The sequence below is a fragment of the Suricata suricatta genome, chromosome 1 (genome assembly GCF_006229205.1).
Source record: "Suricata suricatta isolate VVHF042 chromosome 1, meerkat_22Aug2017_6uvM2_HiC, whole genome shotgun sequence".
NCBI classification, from domain to species: Eukaryota; Metazoa; Chordata; class Mammalia; order Carnivora; family Herpestidae; genus Suricata; species Suricata suricatta.
This window is the reverse complement of record NC_043700.1, coordinates 120,493,099-120,518,446: the sequence shown is the minus strand read 5'-3', so window position 1 is coordinate 120,518,446 and position 25,348 is coordinate 120,493,099. Positions and strand designations below refer to the sequence as shown.

General features: G+C 33.5%; 1 protein-coding gene across 1 annotated transcript in view; it reads left to right on the top strand.

Annotated features, from left to right (window-relative positions):
• The window catches only part of GRID2 (glutamate ionotropic receptor delta type subunit 2), a 1,401,829-nt gene that overhangs the window by 1,057,681 nt on the left and 318,800 nt on the right, over positions 1–25,348 (top strand). Inside the window, exon 10 of the mRNA XM_029943131.1 lies at positions 11,469–11,666. Within this exon, the coding sequence (XP_029798991.1) occupies positions 11,469–11,666 (198 nt within the window). The remainder of the gene's footprint in view (positions 1–11,468; positions 11,667–25,348) is intronic.

Below are 25,348 nucleotides of genomic sequence, written 5' to 3'. Positions count from 1 at the left end.
CTGGATTCAAATTTCAATCTGTCTCTTGAGCTTGTGAACTTGGGCACATTATCCACTCTGTTCTCAAGGTTCGGTTCTCCCAATTGTACAATGGCAATAACAATGCCAGAGTATTCCAAGAACTAAGTGAAATGAGGAATATAAAGTGATAAGGATATCACAGGCCTCGTGCAAGCTTTTCATTATTGTTGGTGTTTTTTATTTGCTTCCTCCCTTAGCCTGAAATATGCTTTGGGTTAAAAAAAAAAAATCTTAGACTCTAAACTTCCTTTATTCTACTAATTCTTTCTCATTTAAGTGTCTCAGACTAGTTCTGTCTCCACTCCATTGTTTATACTCCAACCACTGAAATTGGGCTTCTATTTTGACTTCTCCAATGAAATGACTTTTCAAAAATCCTCATGATCTCTTACTTAACAAATGATGGGTGTTTTTACATTTTATCTCTCTGTGCCCGTTACCTACATGAGAATCCTCTGCCAACTTATTCCTTGAAACCCTGTCCTCTCTTGATTCCTCCAGCAGTGTCTTTTCCTGATTCTCTTCTGATATATCTATTCCTTCTACCTCCTTCATTGACCTCTCTTCTTCCAGAATTCTATTTCTGACTCTTTCTATATGTTACCCCTAAATGCTTTCACTTTCTTTCTTTTTTAAAAAAAATGTTTCTAATGTTTATTTTGTTTTTGAGAGAGAGAGAGGGACAGACAGAGAGACAGAGTGTGGTTGGAAAACAGCAAAGAGAGAGGGAGAAACAGAATCTGAAGTAGGCTCCAGCCTGTGAGCTGTCAGCACAGAGCCTGATACAGAGCTCGAACTCATGAATCCCAAGATGATGACCTGAGCCAAAGTCAGATGTTTAACTGACTGAGCCATCCAGATGACCCTTTATTTTTGAAAACTATAAACAAATTTTTGTTTCCAACCCTGGCCTCTCCCTCATACTTTAGACTGAGTCACCAAACAAATGTTAAAATATTATATATTTAATGACAAGAAATTAGAAAATGTGGAAAACAAAAATTAACAGCAAAATCATTCATAATTCCTCATTAAAAACTAAACTAAATATTTTAGTGTCTGCCACTTACTAGCTAAACTAAACTAAGTTACTTTACCCATAATGAGGAGATGATTATGATTCTATACTCAGAGAACTATTGGGAATAAATATACAAACAGCACTTGAAATGTGCCCAGCATATAGTAAATCATATACAAATGTTTTCTTTTATTATTACTACTATGATTATTTTTCAAATTTTAAACCACACACTACTAGGGACTGAAAATTCATACACTGAAGCTTCCTCAATATATTTTAGTTGAGGTCTTTGAGAGTAAGTTGGTCATGAGAGTGGAGCCCTCAAAAGAAGAGACACAATAATGATGTCTCTAGTCTCTACCAAGTGACGTTTGGCAATCAAGACCCCCATTAGACATTGGATCTACTGACACCTTAATCTTGGACTTCTGAACCTCCAGAACTATGTGAAATAAGTATTTTTAAGCCACTCAGTTTATGGTAATTCCTTATAATAATCTTAACTAACACACACATATCAATGGATAGTTTTGTGCATTTTCTTCCTACTTAGCAATATATGCATGAATATTTTTAATGTAAAAAATAGCTTTTGTATAGCAGAATGTGATCAATAGTTTTTTTATTTTGTTTTTTTTTTCCAGCTACCTGATAAATTATGTTTATATTTGCTTCAAACTTCCATTAACTTATCTAGGCTTGTATATAATTCCCAACAGGCCTGCTGAAACTCAACATTGTTATTTCTCCTTCGCTGAAATGTATTGAATGCACATTAAAACAATGTTTTTAAAGTGATATTTTTAATCTCCCTAGAACACTACCAAAAACAAACCCATCCCAAAAATGTTAAAATGTTATTCTTGGTTTAAGAAAATGACTTGTGGCCCAACTCTGAGCAGATGGAATGGTACCAGAGCACTAAGACACGTGACTGAATGTGTTGTGTAGTATTTAATCATAGAGATACACTTTAAAAAAAAAAAGATCCATAATTTTTGAGAATTAGGTTTGTTTTCAAGTTCTCACTGGAGAAGTTTCAATGAACATTCTTTTTGATATGTACTTGTGTGTATTTATGATAACCCTCTTAGATATAAAATTACCAGAAGAAATAATATGAAAGTATGAAGACATTTGCCTTCCTACTGTGAATTTATTTTCTTGAAAAGCTGTTGCAATTTTAACTCACATAAGTGGTGTATAAGAAAGCCTGCTCCTTCAGGTGCTTGTTGTTAAACATTAACATTCTTTTTCATCTTTGCCAAGCTGATGACCAATAAATAAAATAATTTAACTTATTTTAATTTGTAAGAGAACAAAACTAAATAACTCATCTTCAGTGTTTGCTATTGGACTTTATCCCTTTAAAAGCTAATCGTTAAAGATTATGATGATTTTAATGATTGCAATTTCTTCCAATAAATATAATTTCCCTTTTAACTGATTATATGAGTCACAATTATGCAGAAAAAAGGAAAATACACATTTTAATGCTTTCTTCTATTAAATTTGAATGTGTATTAATTTTGTATTCGATGTTGTAGGTTTTTACAAAATATGATCTTTGGTTGGACGTTAGTTTATTGATTGAAAGCTATAATCCCCTTAATAGAATTTGATACATACCCCAAATAAAAAACTTTCATGGAGAGTTTCAGAAGTCCATACTCTTCTAAAGATGGATGCACCACTGAGGGTCTCTAGGAAAAGTACAGCATAGTTTTACATCACTCACTTCTCACTAAATACTCACAATCTCACATCCAGTATTTCAGAAAATCCCATCAGCTCTACCTTTATGAGTTACCGACAATCCAATTACTTTTTCTCAAATCCATTTTCCTACCAAGTTATGATCAACTCACTTCTAGTCTACTGCAAAGGACTTGTAATTGATCTCCTAGCTTCCATCCTGTTCCTTCCAATCTATTGTCAATAGTAACTGTCAACTGTCTAGTAAACTGTTAAACATATTAGATTATGTCCCTCCTCAGCTCAGAGCCCATTTGGTTGAGCATCTCAGTGGAAGTAACAGCTAAAGTCATTACAAGTTTAAAGGCCCTGTTTAAGCTTCACCTGACACACACCCATTACTGCACAGACATTTCCTATTTGATTTTAGTTCCCTAGGTTTCAGCTACATGAGTGTCCCTCCGTCTTTCAAACATGTCAGAGAAACTCGTGCCTGACACATTTGCACTTACTCTATTTTCAGTCTGGAATGCTCTTTCTACAGAGACTCTTCCTAATTGAAGGTACTGCCCTTTCTCATATGCTGTTTGTTCTCATGATATGTTTAATTTTTTCCCACAGTACTTATCACCCTCTGACACAACATATATTACTTATTTTTTTATCTGTCACTCTCATTATAATGTAGGTCTAGAAGGGTAGAGATGTCTCTGTTTATTGTTTATTTATTCACTGTTATATTCCTAACATGTGCCAGGCATTAACACTCTTTTGAATGACTAAAAAAACCCAAGAAAACAAAAAAACAACTGATTTTCTGCATTTTCCTATGAGGTATATTAGTTTGAATAGAAATACCATTAGTGAGAAACACTCTGAGTTTGATTTTATATGGCTTTCACTGTATTCTGATATTTAATTTGTATTTATTAAATGCTTTTATATGCTGATGTAAAGTAAGTCTTATAATAAGGCTCTGCTGACATTTATTAACATTACTGTTCTTGGCAATATTTTGACATGAACATGAAAGTTTATAAATATCATCATCATTCTGAAGTCAAATGTTACCAAGTTCTTCAGTTTAATAGTTTATAGACTTCTTACATTTGGTGTAGCCCACTCACTCCTTGCAATTGCAATATGCTGTATCTCAAAACATGTGCTTGATACTTTTTTCTTGGAATAACTGCACTTACGAAGTACTGGGTACCTAGTAAACTTTTAACAATATTTATAGACTAGAATAGACTCTCGTATGTGTCTGTGCAGTCATAATATTCACTTAGGAGTTAAATTTAGCAAAATAATGAAAACTTGGACCAAACAAACAAACAAAAATATTATCCAGCAGTCCTATTTGGAAAGAAAACTGAAAGTCTGGTATCTGATAATCACATGGTCCATAAAAGCATAGTCTCTTGAAATGTATTTTCAAGTGCGTGTTAGGGAAAATCAATAAATGAGAACTAATGTACTTAGGATTGTTGCGATTGCCTATTGTCCTTGGTAACCTTGTATTCCCATTTACAGCATCCTATATTTCTTTCAGAGTCTCATGAAAACAAATGAACATATTTTTCTGTTGTTTTGCCACTCTCCATTTGGCCTCTAGGTCACTAAGATGTAACCATTTCATGATTTGAAAGCAATGTATAAAATAAAATATTTTATTTTTAAAATGAATCACTTCGCATACCAATAATTTTAACTTTATGTTCAATTCAAAATATTTTTTCATTTAAATAACTGCTTACAAAATTGGAAGCAGAAATGATATCTAAGATATGGTTTTAGAAAGTTAAAAGGACTTTTACATTTACTTCTGTGATTTATAACTTGAATGTTGTGTGATAAAAATACTTAAGCAAGGAGTTTGAAAGATACATTTAGTGCAATATTTTCTAAATATTTGCTCCTTCATAAAATCCTTTTGCAAAAGCTCTTTCTTAAACATCTTCATTGCAGACCCTGTGACCTGCTTTTCATCTCTCCAAGCAACTTAGATATTCTTTTTCTTTATACTGCCTAGATGGTTTATGACACTGGAGATGGTTTATGACACTGGAGATGTGTTTTACTATCCTGATATCTTGATATGTTTTTAATAACAAATTTCATGCCTTTAGCCTTTTTAACTTATAGAGGTTTCAAATATTCATACAAAAATAATAATTTGTGGGCACCTGGGTGACTCAATCGGTTAAGCATCCAGCTCTTGGTATGGACTCAGGTCATGATCTCCCAGTTCGTGAAATCCAGCCCCACTGGGCTCTGAGCTGATGGTGGAGAGACTGCTTGAGATTCTCTCTTCTTCTCTCGCTCTGCCCCTCCCTCTCTTATTCCAAATAAATAAATGAACTTTTTAAAAAACAAAGACTTTTGTTTTCAAGGAGAATGGTGGTCATTAGTTTTGTATCCCTAAACAAAATATAAGTTCACACTGTGCATAAAGATAATTCTTCGCTTCGGCCAGGAGCATGTTTTATGAGGGAAAAAATTAAACAGACCATTAAGAAATCTTCTATTTTTAATGTCTTTGAGCCGTGCATGTGAGCAGAATTATAAGGAATTTTCAGCGACTCATTGCTAGTTTTGCCATCCTGGTGTTCTGTGAAGTTGTGCATACTAAAACCTCTAAACAGCTCTCAGTAAAGCCCTGACAATAGAGCTTGTCACTGGTACCTATCAGAAATGTCAGATGCTTTTTGCCAACTCTATCACTAGTAAACAATATTGCATAGTTGTTAGAATATGGGAATTAACTACAAAATCTGCAAGTGGCAAACATTGTTGTAAATCAACTAAGCAATTCGCATGAGATTTTTTAAGTGACTGAATACAAATTCAGAATTATGAAGTTATTACCTAATAACCCAACAAGTGATGTGAATAAATCCTTGCTAATATGGAAATTATCAAACCAATGAAATACTCTTTTCTACAAGCAGGTCTCTGGATCGTCATGCTAATGCAGTTAGATTGATAAACTACAGGCACTCTGAAAGCTTTGTTTATTCCAATTGCTGAGGACTCTACTTAGAGAATCTGTCATCCAAATGATCAGCAAATCGAAATCTGCAATTTGTTTTCATTTAATAGACAGACAGGTTTTCACCAGCTTAAACTCAGTTCTATTAATACTCTTTGAACTAATTGCTGAAAATGAATTTTAAAGGCAGGCTTTTTATAATTTCTTCCCCCTCCCTCCCGCACTCCCCATCTGTATAATAGAAAACTCAAGGCCACCTGTATACTCTCTGGAAATATATGTTAAATAGGCACAGGCTATAATCTCCTGCCATTCATCTGCATTGTTGCAAAGGACCCCTAGACCTTGCTTCTGCCACTATTCATTCTATACTCTGTTCTCAAAATTACTTTCTGATTACGCTATTTCATTTCCACAAAGCTCCAGTTCCCTGCCAAATAAAAGGCAGAAACTTTAATATGGCTTCAATGCCCTCCATTATCTGGTCTCACTTAACAAACTTTTATTTTTGTTTATATACAATGTAACACCCATACAGAAAAAAAGCTCAGACCATTAATTAATGAATAATAAAGTAACAACCAGCAACCACTGTCCAGAACAAAAAATAGAATGCTCTCATTACCACAGGAGCCATCTTTCCCTGTGCATCTTTCTGATCAGATCCTTGCCGTGTCTCAGACCTAACCACCCAGAGGTGATCACCTCCTGCATTTTCTTTAGAGTATCTCCACCTAGTGTGAATCCTTAAATACAGAGTTAACTTAATCTTTTTATGAGTGTTATAAAAATAGAATCAGACTGTTTTCTTCAAGTATTGCTTTTCTCACCCAACATTATTCTTTTAAAAGTCCATTCATGTTATTGTATTTCTTAAATTTTAAGCTGTTTAGTATTACTTTGTATCCATATACCACAATATATTTATGTTTTCCATATTGATGAACATTTGGGTTTTTATTATTACCAGATTTGGGCTATTACAAACAATGCTGCTACAAGTATTCTTGGGTATATATTTTGAGACCCAAGATTCTCTAAGTATTTATACCCAAGGATTGAAATTGTTAGAACATTGCTGTACATGTCTTCATAGTAAATATTTAGGTACCATTCAAAAACAGGCAAAACTAATTTGCCTATAAATATCTCAGGATATCAAGATGTTTTCTACAATGGTGAATCAGGGCACCTGGGTGGCTCAGTCAGTTAAGAGTTTGGCTCTTGGTTTTAGCTCAGGTCATGATTGTATAGTTTGTGAGTTCAAGTCCCTCATTAGCCTCTGTGTTGACAGTGCAGAGCCTGCTTGGGATTCTCTCTCTCCCTACCTTTCTCTCTGCCCCTACCCTGCTTGTGCTCTTTCTTTCATTCTCTCAAAAGAAATAAGTAAACTTAAACATTTTTTAAATAAAGCATTGAACCAATTTAAACATACAGCAATAGTGAATGATAGCTCCCATTTCTTCATATACTTAGCAATATTTGGGATCATCACACTACCCATCTTTCTGCTTCTCATCTCTTTACTCTTGCTTTGTGATTTTATAGTTGTTTATTCCCTTCCATCATGGGTATTAATTCTGAATTATTATAGGTCACTAATTCTCTCTTCATCTGTTACTTATCTGCTGATTAACTCAGTCATTAAATTCTTAGCTTTGGATATTGTCTTTACCAATTCTTAAATTTTTGTTTAGTTCTTTTCAAATTGTGTAATGATACTTCATATTGTTTCCAATTTCCTGTCAGTTTTTCCTATATTTCCTTAAACGCAGTAACATAATTTCTATAATATGCATCTGAAAATTTCAGCATCTGAGTTCTTGAAAGATCTATTTCTGTTGTATATTATTTCTACCAGTTCTATTTATGAAATAGAATTTCATTTTACATGATATTTTTTACTTCTGTTTTGAATATTGTCTTCAAGCAATTACTTGAAGGAATAATGTAAGGCCAAAAACAATGATACTTTCTCTAGAGAGTATTATGTTGTGTTTTGTTTTGTTTTGTTATTCTGTCAAGTATCTGAAATCTCTCCCAGTCTCACACCAGTTTAAATTGTATTAAAATGTGAGACAAATTATGGAGACCTACATTTTAATCCATAAGTTGATAATTTTGAAGTCCAAAGAGCTAATGTTGAAGTAAAATGATTTATGATGAATTTCTGTTCTGTAGCTTACTGTGTGATCTTGAGACATTTTTCCTAACTTTTCTTATCTGTTAAAATAGTATGTACATGGTAACCCCAAAATGGTGATTTGGTGATTTCCTTTTTACAGTTTCCATTGCGTTTCTCTGTGTTTTATCTGTACTAGTTGTAGTGTGTGTTGATTTTGTTTTGTATTTTTTGAGTATGTGGCTTTTCCCTATATTAAGTTATGAGTACTTTGAAAGTAGTTCTCATAACCTTTTATCATACTGTACTCACTAAATTGGGTGTAGTACTTTGATGCTGTAGCCCCTCAATTCATGTTAAATAGATAAGTCAGTGAATGAATAAATATTGGAAATAGGTGCAAAGATAAAAGTGATTCAACCAAGATCAGTATTGCCATAGAGAAGGGCAGAATATTGTTTCTATTATAGGTCCTAGACTTTCAATCTAATTTATATTGCTGTGTTTACCTGTCCGCTTTATTGAGTGACTGTCCTCATAAAGCACAACTTGTCTGAGGTAGGATTTACAAATAATGATCTGAATCTGTAAAAGAGGTTAAAAACAAAGCTTAAACATCTATCTAGAACAGAAGTGATAGGATGTAATAAAGGTTTTATTTCAGTCATAAAATTTAAAAAGCATGTTCATTAATAATTCATCAACCCTCTTTAAAAGAGCCCTTAGTAAAACCATTTTTACTCTATACCTTTAATCAATTCTAGCTGATTTTGCTAGTACCAGATTTTGGCAACAAACCTCTGAAAAGATCCATCTGCCTCAGGATTCACTTACAAAATTGAAATTAAAAATAATTTTAAGAGAAAGAGCATATTAAGGAAATATGATTTATCATCTTAAACAATTGCTCTAAAGAAATGAAAAAAAAGCAATATTTCAAATCAAACCATACATCAGAATATTTGTGCCATACAGATCATTTAGTTTTGCAATATATTTAATATTTTTAATTGTTTAATTGTCACCTTGTGATAGTCAGCTTTCTAGTGATTAATTTGCTGTTAAACTTTAGAGATTTATTGGATTGTGAAGTCCATGGGTAATTAGAGAATACATATGACTCAAAATTATTGATAGAGGAGTCAGTCAATTAAGATATGTTATAAACCATCTTTCCTTTGGTTTGACAATGGATAGGTGTTTAAAATATAGACTAATTCTAATTCTAGAATTCTAGAATTTCCTAAACTTATCTGCATGCTTCTGAATGTAATCTCTCTTTTTTTTTTTTTTTGCATTTATTTAATTCATTCTTATCCTAATGACCTCATGGCCTACTTCAGAGTATTTGTACACTACATAGTTATTGACTAGGCCTATATTTTGTTCGTACAACTGAATGGACAGTAGCAAACTCTGACAGTTATCTGAAAGATTATTATACATTTTAAAATGTATAAATATTTAGAATCATCAAGACATTCTGTATGTTACATATAATATTAAAGGATTGATTGCTTACCTTTTTCTAACTTGGTATCATTTAGATTAAACAAATCAGTACTATTAGAAATTATTATTCATTCTCAAAACCTCTCTTCTACTGATCTATCAATCTGTCGATGTTCATTAGCATCAAGTACTTCTCTAATGGAAAAACAATCAGGAGCTTAATAATAAAAAAGATTGAAATTTCTTTTTTTTTTTTTTCACAATCTAGAGTCCTAGAAAGTTCAAGTTAGGTATTGCATTTCACATGTGAAGACCATAGACTTCTTCTGCCTTGTGTCTCTACTACATGTGCTGTGAGCAGTTGCCAGAGCCCCAGCCATTATGTGTTCGTTCCAGCTGGAAGGAATGATGGACAAAGAACCCGCTTACATTACATTGGCCAGAAGTGGTCACATGGTCTCACCTTGCCTAAAAAGAAACTGTGGATTGTCTTTAGTCTCAGGGGCTAAAAATAAAAATACATAAATATATGGATATATGTACATACATATACATATATATGTAAATAATCAGTAAGAAAGGGAATTGCTCCTGGGGAACAAATAGTAGCCACCTCCTTTATTTTATTGATTTATTATTTACTGATATATTTTAATCTAAGGTAAGATATAAACAATTGACGAAGACCAAATTCTTTTAAAAAGAAAACACATCAGTCGTTTAGAAAACCAAGATTTAAGAAACATTACAAATATGACAATATCAACACAGTTGTAGATAAGCATCAAACTTTGCATTTTCTGGGTGCCCAAAGTGAAAAGGGATACCAAAAGAATTAGGTCTCTTATTTTAATTATTTAGAAGAGGACATTACTGAAGCAAAATAAAGCTCTTTTGGCTCTAACCAATCCAAAAATTTATCTAATGGCAATTTTTATGAGAAAACTGAGTATTATGGTGGACATTACTCCTATAATAGATGCAATGACTCTACAAGCACAAACAGTGTCTTTGACTAAAAGCCAAAGTAAAGTATTATTTTACATCTCAGTGAAGTCTCATTCATGAGTCCTTAAGGAAAAATAATCCAAGGATAAAATCTTTGGGTTTTCGGGCTTAGACACAGGATAGATAGATTTTAACCTGCCAGGAGGACTCGATATATATCTATATCTGTATCTATCTATGTAATATGTATATAGATAGAAATGTATATCTATTAATATTTATGTGTATGTACATATGTATATAAAGAGGTACATATGGATAGATATAGATAATATAGATATAGATATAGAGGGTTATCTGTAAATATTACTGTTCTAAAAAATTTCTGAATAAGTTTAGGAAATTAACAAGTAAGTTATCTAATTTTCTATATCTGCCAGCATGTTTCAAAACAACTGAGTTCTGTGCTTGCTTCAGCAGCATATACACAAAACAACTGAGTTCTTTTAACACCAGGTGTTTTAAAAAGTGAAAGGAGTCTACTTATTAACTGTAACAGGACACAAATACAAAATGATAAAAGAGGTGGGAGCAGAAACCAGTTTGCTAAATTTACTAACTTACACAATTTACCAAAAACTTAGGTGAATTTCTCATAGCAATAAGTAGAGAAGCTATTTTTGCAATGAAATGTGTTTGTATTTCAAAATTACTTATCAAATTACTCCAAGTAAATGTTATGTTATAAATTTTAGTTAAATTATATGCTCTTAGAATTTTTTGTTCTTTTCAGAAAGTTTATGTAGATTATATGTTATAAAATAAATATACAATATAATATGAAATACTTTACATATTTTTGACATATATAGATAATAAATGCTTCAGGATACAATAAACTTATAGTTTCTTGAACCTTAGATTGGTTCTAAGATGGCAAGAAAATTGAATCCATGGCCCCGGAAGGTTTACAGTTACTTTCATCTAATTTTGATATGGTAGTAATTAAATGAGAGATGAAAAGAAATTCAGTGATTAAACATTGTTCATAATGTGATACATTAATAACACATAAGTTATATTGCTAAGTTAATTGTCTCAAAGTTCAAAGGCAATTTTTAAGCTGTTTCTAAGCAAAACTCTTTGAAGAATTAATTTTTGCTTTTAGGGAGCACTGTAGATTGACATCAAGGATTTCTCTTATTTCCATGTAGGAAGAACCTTTTGTAATGGTCTCTGAAAATGTCTTGGGTAAGCCGAAGAAATACCAGGGCTTCTCCATTGATGTTTTGGATGCCTTATCTAACTACCTGGGTTTTAACTATGAAATTTATGTTGCGCCGGATCACAAGTATGGAAGCCCACAGGAAGATGGGACGTGGAATGGCTTGGTAGGAGAACTGGTCTTTAAGGTAAGCTTCTATCTATCTCCTTATTTATCTGTTATTACATATCTATCCCCTATCTAAAGATTGAACTATAACATTTAGAAACTAATTTCATGTAAAATAAGTGCAAGGCAAATATTAAGTGGTGATGTTGAATGCAAAAGTCAGCAAAAGTTTCAGCCAGTACTACTTTATGAACTTTGTATAAAGAAAAATTGATGACAAATTAAAGCTAATTTTTAAAGTATTTCTTATAATAGAAAAGTATCTAGAACAAGGCTTCACTTTTGCTAAACTTGCACTCCAAACATTTATATCCTTACTAATATTGTGCTCATTGTTTTTTCATTTTTCAAAGAGGTATTTAAATTTCTCTAATTGCTTATCTCTATTTCTGTTTGTTTTTGCTTCAATTTCTTTAATCTCTCTTATTAGGCATATGAATGTTTGTATTATGTCTTCCTGATGAATTTTGAGTAGTTAGGTTCAGGTTTATAATTTACTATTTGACTTATATATGTCTCATTTTTCTCTCTGTTCTTTTTTTTTTTTTTTTGCCTCTCTTCAGGTTAATTGAATAATTTTTGCATTTGACTTTATTTCCTCTTTTGACTTTGTGCTGTATTTCTTTGTATTTCTGTTTGTGTCGTTAGTATAAAGATTATAATATGCATTGTCAACTTATCACATTTTAATATCATTCACATTTTTAAGAAGGTATAAGCCTGTAGCAATATAATTTCATTTATACAACCCTATGCTTTATGCTATTGTGTTCATAATAATTATATTACTTATATATAAGTAACATATACTTCTATATATGGAGTTTCAGAACTCCACAGTAAAATGTAATAGTTTTTATTTAAACAACCAGTTTTCTTTGATAGATATAAAGATAAAAAAGGTTTTTGGTATTTAACTACTTATCCACTATTTATTTCTAAGGTTCTTTATTTATTTCTGCTTATCTGAGGTCCTCTCTGAAATCATTTACTTCCAAAGACTTCCTTTGGAATGTCTTGAAGTTCAGTCCAAAAAGTGGCTCTCAACATTTTTTACCTTAAAATGTCTTTATTGCCCTCAATTTTGAATGACAGTCTTATATATATAAAGCGCTAAATTGACATTTTTAAACATTCATCATTTTAAAGATTTCTTGCTATAATCTTTTGCCATATATTGTTTCTAATTAGAAGTTAGACATCATTAGTACTTTTGTTCCTTTTTTTAGTGAGGGGGCCATTTTTACAATTTTTTCTCACTTTTGATGTTTGGTGTTAAACTATGATATGCCTAGATGTGGTTTTCTTTGTATGTATTCTCCTAGGGATTCACTCTAGGATATGTTTCACAAAAATCTAATAAGTGTTGGCAATTATTTCTATAATTATTTTTTCTATCCTTTCCCCTTTCTCCTCTCTCTTTAAAACTCAGAGAATATTCTTGTTAAGCCTCTTAATATTGTCTCTAAGTCACTGAGATCTTATTTAATTTCTTAAAATATTTTTACTCTCTGACTTTTATATTAGATAATTTATTTTGATCTGCTTTCAGGTTGACCAATTCTTTCTTCTATAATCTCCAATTTTCTGATAAGTCCATGTAGTAAGCTTATTTTAGTTAGCTTACTTTCCAGTTCTAGAATTTGTTTTTAAAAAATAATTTTCATTTCTCTTCTGAGATTCCACACCCTTTTTATCATTCTGATCATCTTGTAAGTCGCTCAATGTATTCATAATAGTGGCTTTAAAGTCCTTGTCTGCTACAATTTCAGCATCTTTGCCATCTCCAGGTAGATCCAGGTTGACCGATTTTGCTATTAACTTCTTTTTTGTAGTTCTTTACGTTTCTGTTTTTCACGTTTGATTGGATACTGAGCATTGTGGTTGATACATTATTAATTAATACTTGAGATTATGTGTCTGAGATGGCATGCTCTGAAGAGGACTGATTTTTGTTTTATTAGGCAGTTATTATTGTTTTCCCCTGAACTTGTGGAGGTTTGGTTTTACATGTTGTTAAGTCAGGTCTTTTTTATATTAGTTTTTAAGGAAAATTCATTGGTTTTAGCAATCCTTCTATTCCTAAGAATAGCCTTCTGGAGTTTCTATGAAAAGCCTATGGTTCTCATCAAATGCTTGTGACCTAGAGGGACTCAAAATTTAATCTCTACCTTCCTTGTCATAGTAATTATACTCTTTTATTCCTTTTAGTCTTCTGGCTATTGCTTTCTGCTGATTTCTTAAAAAGTCATTCTCATACATGTGCAGTTTAAGAGTCAACCAGAGGGGCGCCTGGGTGGCTCAGTCAGTTAAGCTTCCGGCTTCGGCTCAGGTCATGATCTCACAGCTTGTGGGTTCGAGACTCACATTGGGCTCTGTGCTGCTGGCTAACTCAGAGCCAGGAGCCTGCTTCAGATTCTGTATCTCCTCTCTCTCTCTGACTCTCCCCTGCTTGCACTGTGTCTCTCTGTCTCTCAAAAATAAGTAAAAAACATTAAAAAAAAAAAAAGAGAGAGAGAGAATCAGAGACTTGTGAGAGGCTTATTCACAAATTTTTGCACCATTGCACCATGGCTCTCTCCTTTCTGTGATTTCCCTTTTAATTTCTGGTCACCTTGGCTGCCTCAAACTCCATCTTCTGACATAGGATGCGAATAAGTCTCTGACTTTGTCTTTGTGCTCTAGTTACCCCTTATAACCTAAATTGAGGTGGGTCTTCAATGAATAAGCCATATGAAAGTCGTTCTCACCTAATGTAGTTACCATTTTTCAGGGGTCAGATACCCTTCAGTTTCTTCCTGCTTTTGGTGGATGTCTAGTCCTTTCAATTAGCGTGTTTTTAAATTTGATACAGAATTAATCATTGTGATTCTTTGTTGGGTTAATCCAGTAAAAACTATCTCATCATTGCCAGACGAATTATTTCTGAAATATATTAAATGAAATACATTAAAATATTCAGAAAACTAAAGGATCTGAATAAGTTGTTTCCAAGAAATGGAGAAGAGAAATAAAATAAAAGGTTTTGAAGGCAGTGGTAGGAAAAATAACATGTTTTTATAGCCATTAAGACCTTACTGGGTTTGTTTTATTTATTAAACCAATTATACATTGAATCTTATTTTAAAAATAATATTAATATTTTTAATAGGAAAGGGGGAATGATCAGTTCTCATTCCTCTTATTAAAACCATGATAATTTATTTTGTATTCTTATCTTAAAAACCCACAAACCCAATATTCTGCCTCTGTATTTCTTAGAGGTCCTGCCTGATCTGAACCCAGATAAGCAATTATGTTAAAATAAAGGACAAAGAAAAGCAAAGACATTATAAAAATTACTTTATAGGATTTCAGATAAAATTCTTAATGAGTTATTATGCTAACAAACTTCATTTGCTAAGTGCAAGTTAATGATAAATAAGCATTAGAATTAGTCTAATGTTGATGCTGATTTTAAGCTTGTGGCCTTGCTCCTTAGTTAAATTTGTCAGACTTGCTTTTTCACCTTTGAGTGAGGAATACAAAAATGTTACTGCAAAGATTACTTACAACTATAACTTTTTTCAAAAACATTTTAAGAACTTGTTATATAAGAACTACACATAAGCACTAGCATGCTAGTCTTTATAAGCATTTAATTGTTTTCATTTGTATGTAAGAGCATGTCATTATTGTAGGATAACTTTAAGTTCAGTGCTGTCCTTTTATAAAGCAAATATTTAAGCTTAAAGAGGGTAAGTGATGAATAATTTTTAACCCTCAAAATTTCAACTAAAGTTTTATTTTATCCAAGGAGACATTTAGTCATTCTGACTAGGCTTTGAGCAATACTTAAATAGTTTTCAGAAGAAAGAAAGCTTATTCTTCTTTCAGTGGAAGAATATGCCTACATAAGCTTGTTGGAATAGGCAAAATAGGAGTAAATTGAGAAAAGGTGGTGTCAAGATAACCAAGGGAATACGACATTTTAAGAAGAAAAGCAGGACACCTTGGTGGCTCGGTTGGTTAAGTGTCTAACTTCAGTTCAGGTCATAATGTCACTCAAGTCATGATCTCACGGTTCATGAGTTTGAGTCACACATCAGACTTTGTGCTGACAGCTCAGAGCCTGGAACCTGCTTCAGATTCTGTGTGTATCTCTCTCTCTCTGGCCCTCCCCCACTCACACTCTGTCTCTCTCAAAAATAAATAAAGAGTAAAAAGTTTAATAAAAAAAAAAGGAAAGGAGGGTCAACATTGAAATATGACTGCCAAGATATTGAGGGTACATAACATTTTCCTTAACTTTATTCTATTATTGATAGAAATATAAATTCTAATCTCCAAAACATATAATGGTGAATTCAATTATACAAATGACAATACAGTAAAATATCATAAGGTAATTTAGATAATCAATAAGACTCATCATATTGAAACTTTCATAGGCTTATTTACCCCCCATAAAACAAAATAACACCATTGCAATGGAATAATAACATATGACAGGCTCCAGAAAAATCATTGCATTACTGTTGTATATTTTATGCTAATGTAGACATTTTTCATGAATTTAAATAATGGTAAATAAAGTTGACCCTTAAACAGCATGGGCTGAGCCACATGGGTCCACTTAATTGACTACCTTCCTAAGAGAAAACCAAAATTAAAAGAATGTTTTTAGGAGTCTGTTATGATGATTATGGAAAGACCATCACATTAAAAAAGAGTCCAGGAAGAAACATGGAACGTTTCTGAGCTTATTTGATGTTTCCAAGGAAGGCAATCGTGTGTCATTTGGGTTGATCTCATGTGTTAAAAGGTCTTTCCGTTAAAACCAGAAATCACGTGCTCAGTACATACACAGTTTTTTGAAAGGAAAATACAGCCAGAGAGAGCAAATAATTATATTTATATTTTATATATTATATTATATATTATTTTATATATTATATATAATGCAAAATCTTTATCAATAGTGATTGATGTAGGTGACTTAGATGGTTATTATATGGGGAAGGAAGGAATCTTTAGCATTCAAATACAAGGCAAAGTTTTTAGCAGAGCAAAAGCAAAAGTTAGTTCTTTGTGAGCAGGACTCAATAGCCTGCTTCCTTGAGGGGAAGTAAACCAGACTTCTCAAGAAATGTAGTATTTGCTGCCATAAACACAAAAGAAGAAATTCCTAAATAAGTTCCTTCACAAGGTGCAATCAGCATATTTTTAGGATACGGGGCAAGTCACTCTGGATACCAGTGAACAAGGTGCCTTGGGGGGTTGGTGCTCAGGCAAAAATAATTGAGTGGGGGATTGACATCGGTTGCCATCTGATGGTGGGAGCCTTGCAAAACTGGCCTTGCCTCCCAAGGAGTTTTCTCAACTTAGAGAGTTCAGAAAATGGCTTCCAACACACACACACACACGCGCGCGCGCACGCGTGTGTATATATAAAGTATTTCAAACATTAAGAATGTTCCTCACATTGATGGCTAGTATCAAAAAGAGAAGAAATAACAAGTGTTAGTGAAGATGTGAAGCAAAAGAAACATTTGTACACTGTTGGTAGGAAAATAAATTGGTGTAAGTGCTGTGGAAAACAGTATCCAGGCTCCTCAAAAGAATGAAACTAGAAATATCATAAGAGGGGCACCTGGGTAGCTCAGTTGGTTGAGCATCCGACTTCAGCTTAGGTCATGATCTCGTAATTTGTGAATTCAAGTCCCACATCAGGCTTGGGCTTGCTGCTGTCAGGCCAGAGCCTGCTTCAGATCCTCTGTCCCCCTCTCTGACCCTCAAAAGAAAGAAAGAAAGAAAGAAAGAAAGAAAGAAAGAGAGAGAGAGAGAGAGAGAGAGAGAGAGAGAGAGAGAGAGAAAGAAAGAAAGAAAGAAAGAAAGAAAGAAAGAAAGAAAGAAAGAAAGAAAGAAAGAAACTTTTAAAAGAGAAAATAAAAAGGAATACCATATGATCTAGTAATCCACCACTGGGGATTTTAACTAAAGAAAATGAAATCTAAAAGATATATGCACCCCAATATTTGTTGCAGCATTATTTACAATAGCCAAGACGTGGAAACAATTGTGCTCATCAATAGATGTACAGATAAAGATGATATGGTTTATATATTCAATGGAATATTTCTCAGCCATAAAAAAAAAAAATGAGATCTTACCACCTATGACAACATGGATGAGCCTAGAGGGTACTATGCCAAGTGAAATAAGTCAGAAAGACAAATCCCATGTATTTTCCTTTTTTTGTGGGAACTAAAAAAAAAGATGAATGAAAAAAACAACAAAAGATAAGAATGTGGCAAAATCTCCGCTATTCCTCATATGCTTTTCTATTTTTATAACTTTCTGTAATTAATATTCTCTTAAAATTGATCAGAATTCAGGCCTGGCCAAAAGGTGTTTCAATGTAAAATAGGTAAAAGAGAAATATGTTCTGACCAGAATAGGAGAAATTGTTAGGGGTGGGTTAATGTGACTGATAAATTATTTTCTCCTGGTTTAAAGGGGGAGAACAGAATTGAGAATACCAGAGAGGACATTATGTAGGAAATAACAAGTATATAAAGTTTAATAAAGAAATACAAAATATTAAGAAAACAGAAAAAAATGAACTATGAGTTATATAGCTGGATATTTTATTTTTTAGGTTCATACCTTACATGGATATACTAGAAACATTTTAAGGGGGAAATTGATACAGATAACTTGACAGGGAATAAATCCATACTGTCAATATCTATAACTAATCTTTCCTAAAAGTGATCTACCTGAAACATGACCCTGGTGTTTATTATCCTTTATATCACCCTTCTCCTGCTTTATAAAATAAGGGCATTTCTTTCATGCATGCAAAGTCTTATTATGACATTTGGCTCTGGGTATAAATATTCTCTGATGTACCAAATTAAGGCACAATAGAAACACTGGTATCACTACAATCCCTTTATGAGTCAGATGGTTTTACAAAAAAATTAAAAGTAAAAGAAAGTAAAAGAACCTACTTATCAAATGCTAGATCCTTAAAAAGAATATTTTCTAAATTTTATTTTTGAGAGAGACAAAGAAAGAGCACAAGCAGGACAGGGGCAGAGAGAGAGGGAGACGTAGAATCCAAAGCAAGCTCTAAGCTCTGAGCTGTCAGCACAGAGCCCGATGTGGAACTCCATCCCAAGAATGGTGAGATCATGATCTGAGCCAAAGTCGGACACTTAACTGACTGAGCCGCCCTGGTGCCCCATTAAAAAGAATATTTTTGATGCAGAGATCATAGTAATTTTCCTCATGTAGCTAGGTAGAATTTGAAATATTTGAATGGCAAACAAAGAAACAAAAAAACTCCTATTTTCATCTATTAATTCATATGAATAAGGTTTCTATAAAATGAAAATATATAGCATGATGCTCACCCATACCACATTCAAACCATAGCTAATATTGACTCATGGGATGTTCAAGTTAATTAAAAACTAAAAAATCTATCAATATCATATAGAGCTGCTTTATAATGGTTTCACTTTTACAGTTGATGAATCAATATATTATGTACTAATATAATGATGACTCAGTTCAGAAGAAATGTTTCACACCTGGAATTTATGGTCACAGATTACTTTAGATTTTAATTTGCATACATATTTTGTTTCAAAAATATAATTTGGTAATCAAACAAAGACTTTTAAGCACACGTTTATAGTATCAGATTTGGATAAAAATTTTATGAAGGTAGAGTTAAATATACATATAATTCAAAGATTCTTAAAAATGATGTAGGGACACCTGACATGGGTGGCTTAGTTGGTTAAGTGTCAGACTTTGGTTCAGGTCATGATCTCACCGTTCATGGGTTGGAGCCCCACATCAGGCTCTGTGCTTAGCTCAGAACGTGAAGCCTGCTTTGGATTCTGTCTCTCTCTTTCTCTCTCTCTCTCTCTCTCTCTCAGGCCTCCCTTCATTCACACTCTGTCTCTATGTCTCAAAAATAAATGTTAAAAATTTTTTTAGATTGATGTAGATGTTTCTCCTATTAGAGAAAAGTGATGGTTTAAATCACTATGATACTTAGGTTCTAACAAATACATTTAAAAGAATAACTTGACAATTTTATTTTAAAATGTCAATATGTACAGCACAACACACATAAGCCAGTATACAGTCAGAAAACAGAAACTATTCCTGAAATTGCAGAGAGAAGAGATTTTAATACAGAGATTGATCACAAAGATATTAGAAGGAATGGAAGAGTGAAGGAGTAAAACAAAGCTATTAGGAGTCACTAACCCTCTAGTTGATTATATACCCAAAAAAACGTAGCTCTTAACTATGGCTGCCACAAAGATGCAGCCTCTGTGTGGGAGTCAGGGTTCACCTCCTGCCACTGCTGCTACAGCCACTGAAATAAATAACCATTTAAAACAGAAGGCTCTGCTCTTTCTTCTGTTTTTGGACACCCTCAACAGCTTCACTCTGGTGGAAACTAAGAACAAGCCAGATGGCAGAGGAGCCTGGGAAAAGTAGTGTGCAGATTCCTATCCCTATAAGGCTCACAGTACATAACCAAGTAAAAATGGAAAGGCTGGGGTTGAGGGAAAACAGATAAGTGACCAATTCTATCTAGAAACCACACACTTTACAGCTGTCTAAACAAATGTATATGTAATGTGACAATTATAAATGTGAAGAGGTACAGGTTTCTAAAATTCCTTTGGAGGCTTTATGAAGAAAGAAGTTTGATATCTCTTCATCCTAACTGATACCAAGTGCTAAATTCTACGACAGGAGTTTTAGCCCCAAGGAAAACAGATATAACAATGGAATAAAGCCAGAATTTAGGAAACAGAACAGAAGGAAGAACAAGTAGAGTAATATATAGATGTGTAAAATTAGGATGAAATATTTATACTTAGCCTGCAGCTAATTTACAGTAATGCTTCAAAGTTAAAATGGCCCTATTTAGAATCTTATTTCTAAAATTCTAGAACAATTCCTGGCATTTTGTCACTTTCCCTACTCACAAGCATAAAGAACATTTCAAAGGATGATATATCATAATGTTGAAATTGATAATAAGATACTACTTAGCAATTACAGGGCCAACAAAGCATCCCCAAGACTGAAGAGAAGAAATCATCGGCACTGGGCTACACATTTCCTCATTGTTAATGGTTGACATAAAGTTTGGCAGTTCTTTAGTCTCAAAATGTAAATATATTCCTATCATAGATATTTTAAACAATGTATTCACCATAGAAAACATGTATTTATCTGGTTGTTTTGTAAATATTTTTAAACATATGACAATTAACAAGTATTAATGCCATAATCAAGGGACAATGTAAGAGTGCAAATGTGAATAATATAAGAACACCATTTTGGTGGTCTCTATATGCCATGCATTAAGTTAAGCACTAGAGACCCAAAGATAAATAAAACATGGTCTTGCCCTCAGGCCCTCTTTGCCTAATGGGAAACATAGCCATTAAACACAATTACAATACAGTACAGTTGAGTGTGATGTTAGAGGTATGCATGGAACACTACAAAAGCCATGAGGGTAAAGTAAGGGTAAACTTCCTAAAGCAGGAGATGTGTATACTGATGACAGTATATAACAAGTTGTATCCTCAGTTGAAGTGAGATTGACAAAAAGCGAGGGATATCAACTGACAGATTAGGGAACATAAGCAAAGCCAGTAAGGTAAAAAAATAGCATGAAGAGCAGACCAAGATTAAGGAGATCTTTATAGTACTCTAAACGAGAAATGGATAAGAATCTGTCTTAAGATACTAATGGGAAGTGGGGGCTGGGAGGGAGGAGCGGTACATGGAATAGAGACCTAAAGGAGGTAAGAAGAACAGAATTTATTGTGTAATGTGAAGGGAAGAGAGGAGTTAAGGATAATTTAAATGAATAAATATTCAGATGATATGTGTCTCATTGGGGGAAAGATTGCTAAGGAAAAGATCTAGAGAGGAAAGGAATGAAGTCAATTTAGAAAAGGATGAGTTGGATGTGTGTGGGGGATATTACAGATATAGAAGACTCTGAATCTCACCAAAAAGGCCCAATAAGAGGCATATATTTAGGAACGCTCAACCTATGAGTAGTTAGTAAATGCATGAGATTGCCAAAAAGAAATCAGACAGTAAGATTACTGGGCTGATCTTAAGTTGAAACTCTGAAGATCGCCCAAGAATTCTTCTTCCAACAATTCCAAGAATTGTTGGAAGAAGAAGGGTTTATGAATAAAAATAAATATAAATCAGAGAAATATGACCAAATCACAGAAGAGGTCAATTAGGCTAAGAGAGCTTAAAAAATAAGCTATGACTATCAATATCAAAAATTTCTAAGTCATTAGGGCAGTCACGTGTCTAGTACGTTGGCTCTTGGGAAGTTGTTGGTGACCTAAGCCAGAACTCTTTTGGTAGCAAGATGGGGAAAAAGCCAGATAGCCAGAGAAGGTGGAAAAATTTGGAGGTGAAAAGTGAATGTAACATGTGTATATTCTACTCTTCTTGATAGGTAGATGAAAAGAGAGAAAGAAAAATGAGATAATAGTTCAAAGGGTCATTGATTGTCATGTAGTTTTTGTTGGTTTGTTTTTAGATTAAGAGAAACGAGTATGATTATAAACTGAGAAAGAAAAATAAAGAGGGAGAATTTAATATAATAAAAGGAAGTTAACATGTGAAAGATAAAAATTCCCAGGAAGATAGAATAAAAGCATAGATTGAGAATTGATTTTATTGAGGTAAAGATGTTTTTTGGTACCGAAAAAAAATCTTAAGAATGTGTCTGGTAACACGTAAATTTACAGACAAGAGGTTGGGAGATTAAGGAAGATCATATCTCATCACTTCAAAAGTCTTGATAACAATAGGAGATGAATCTGTTGACAGTAATGGAGACAGGCTTTATGAAAGAGTCTAGAAGAAACTGGGAGGCTTTGAAACAGCTATTGAGGGAAGTGATAGGGACTGCTAAGTCAAAATACATAAAAGGATGGATCAGTGTTGCTGAGAATTGAGCTGAAGTTTATGGAAGACTGACACTTTTCACTGCTGCCACCCTGTACAATAGTGTGACTTTCTTCAACTGGGATTAAATGCCCAAGTATTAGAGCAGAGAAGATTAAAACATTCATATCAAGGTTGAGATATGGTGGATGAACTTCTCAAGGAGTGATATGAAAGAAAAGCTAAAATGTTCAAGAAAGTATGGTCATGACTGGGGAGATAGACTTGGATAAAATTTTGGAAAAATTAATCCAAATGTAATATGAGGTTGAAAACCAGGTAAAGTATAAATGAAGATATAAAAGAGCTAGTAGGATGAAGAGAGGTAACCATAGACTGAAATGTAGGAATTCTAGGGATAAAATGTAAATGCTGACCTTGTAGATAATGGCAGAATAGTAGAGGAGGCAAAAGGAATTGAAGTTTAAAATGGCCCAAAACAGGGCAAGAGGGAGAATCAATAGGTGGATCACAGGGGACTTTTAGAGCTGTGGAACTATTTTGTGTAATATGGTAGTCATGGATACATGACATTATGCATTTGTCAAAATCTATAGACAGAGTACACCATTATATAGACTATAGACTTTAGTTAATAATGATGTATCAATATTGGTTCATCAGTTATAACAAACATACCACACTAATGCAAGATGTTAGTACTAGAACAACAACAAAAAAAACAACAACAAAACTGTGCTGGCTGTAGAAGCATGTCAGAGAAATGGGGTGGTATGTGAGAACTTTTTGTACTTTATGCTCAATTTTCCTATAAACCTAAAACTACTTTAAAAAATAAAGTCTATTTTTAAGAAATGGCCCAAAATGATTGCTGTGCAAGGCATCTACATGGATACTGACATCTGTTAGGAGATTGGTAGGTTTTGAGGTAAAGAGAAATAGTAGCCAGGTCTCAAAGTTTTCAGTGCATTGGAAGAAAATATGCTGAAGTCTGTCTGGTGGAGGTGACAAGTTTCCTTCAGAAAACACACATCCAATTGAAAAAACAAAATGGAAGGAATATCCATAGAGTTTCACCAATATGGATAAAACTTAGGTTTCCTGAATATCTGAGAAGACAGACAAACTTTATGGCCTCTAGTAAATCATAAAAATGATGTGTGAATTCTAACTCAAAATAAGAATAAATGTTTACCCAAGGCATCCCAGGTTCTTGATATTTTTCTGTGCCTCCCTTGTTCATCTCTGTTCCCATTTTCTCTGATCCTGCACATGGATAATGGACTATTATTATGGAAGGTCATGGCACCTGACTGATTGGTTCACTTCAATACCATAGTAGCTAATGTCATCAATAGAGCCTTCACTGATTTTCCAGTGTCTTTACATTAGATACTGATTCTTTATTTTTATCTCCATTGTTGCTATTACAAACATTTTCCATATTTTTCACATTTCTATTCCTAGTCCCACTCTCCATCCTTGACACCTTTCTCATTTTTAGTATTAAAGCTCATGGTTTACTGCAAAGACTGAGAATCTAGTGCCAGTCCCTAGATTTCTTACTTTTCAGCTTCCAAATCCTTGCACTTACTCTCTGATCCTTAGTGGCACCACATAATCTTTTGATTGAAACAGACATAGTTGTAGATACTGGCAACACATATTTAGCCATGTGAACCTAAAAGAGTTTTTAACTCTTTCAGTCACAGTGTCCATATCTGTGGAATTCAGTTATTGGGAAGATTAACCCAGAAAATGAATTAGGAATTTGTTCTAGGGAAGGCAAATGGGACTCATCTTATCTGCTGACTCTGATAAAGTGTAAAATGTTTCTCATGCACTGTGTTAAAAAAAATAATGAGTTCAACATTGATTTTGAAGATAGACTAGCAAGATTTTCTTATAAATTAGATGGGAAGAGCAAAGAGAAGCAGGATTTGTTTATAGATTATGTGAGGAAGAGCAAAGAGAAAGAGCAAAGCCAACGATATATTCTCACTCAAAGCTTTATATCTTATCTTTTCATCCATAGACCAGAAAAAGACTTCCTTTTTTCCCAAGTTCCCCCATTTCCACCAACTACCTTACTTCTACTCATGGTTCTCTTTTCCCTGGAGCCATAGAGTCCTACTAATTCTCCCTTTTTCTTCATTCTTGACTGCCTTTAGTATATTTGTATATTTTTTGTTTTGTTTTCTTTTTTTAATCAGTGTTTCTTCTAAGATTTTATTATTTTTTTCTTTTTTAGTATATATTTTTAACACAGCAGTCCCTCCTCTGCAGAAATCCATCTGATAGCCTTCCCATCCTGAGTAAAGTAAAAACTATCTTAAAATTATCAGGCTCCTGGGTGGCTCAGTTGGTTGAGGATTGGACCGGCTCAGGTCATGTTCACTCACTCTGTGAGTTCAAGCCCAATGTCAGGCTCTGTGCTGACAGCTCAAAGCCTGGAGCCTGCTTTGGATTCTGTGTCTCCCTCTCTCTCCACCCCCCACGCACACTCTGTCTCTCTCTCAAAAATAAACATTATAAATAATTTTTTTAATTATCTATATATTCTGCTCTCCTCACTCCCTTTAGGACCTTGCTTATCTCTCTCTCTCACTTAGGTGCTTATTTACACTTGGTAAAGTAGGCCTTTTGTACTTCTGGCCCCATTTTCCTCCAGTACTCTTCCCCAGGTATCTTTCCCTCCACCTCACTTTTTTTCCAGTCTCTGCTGACAAC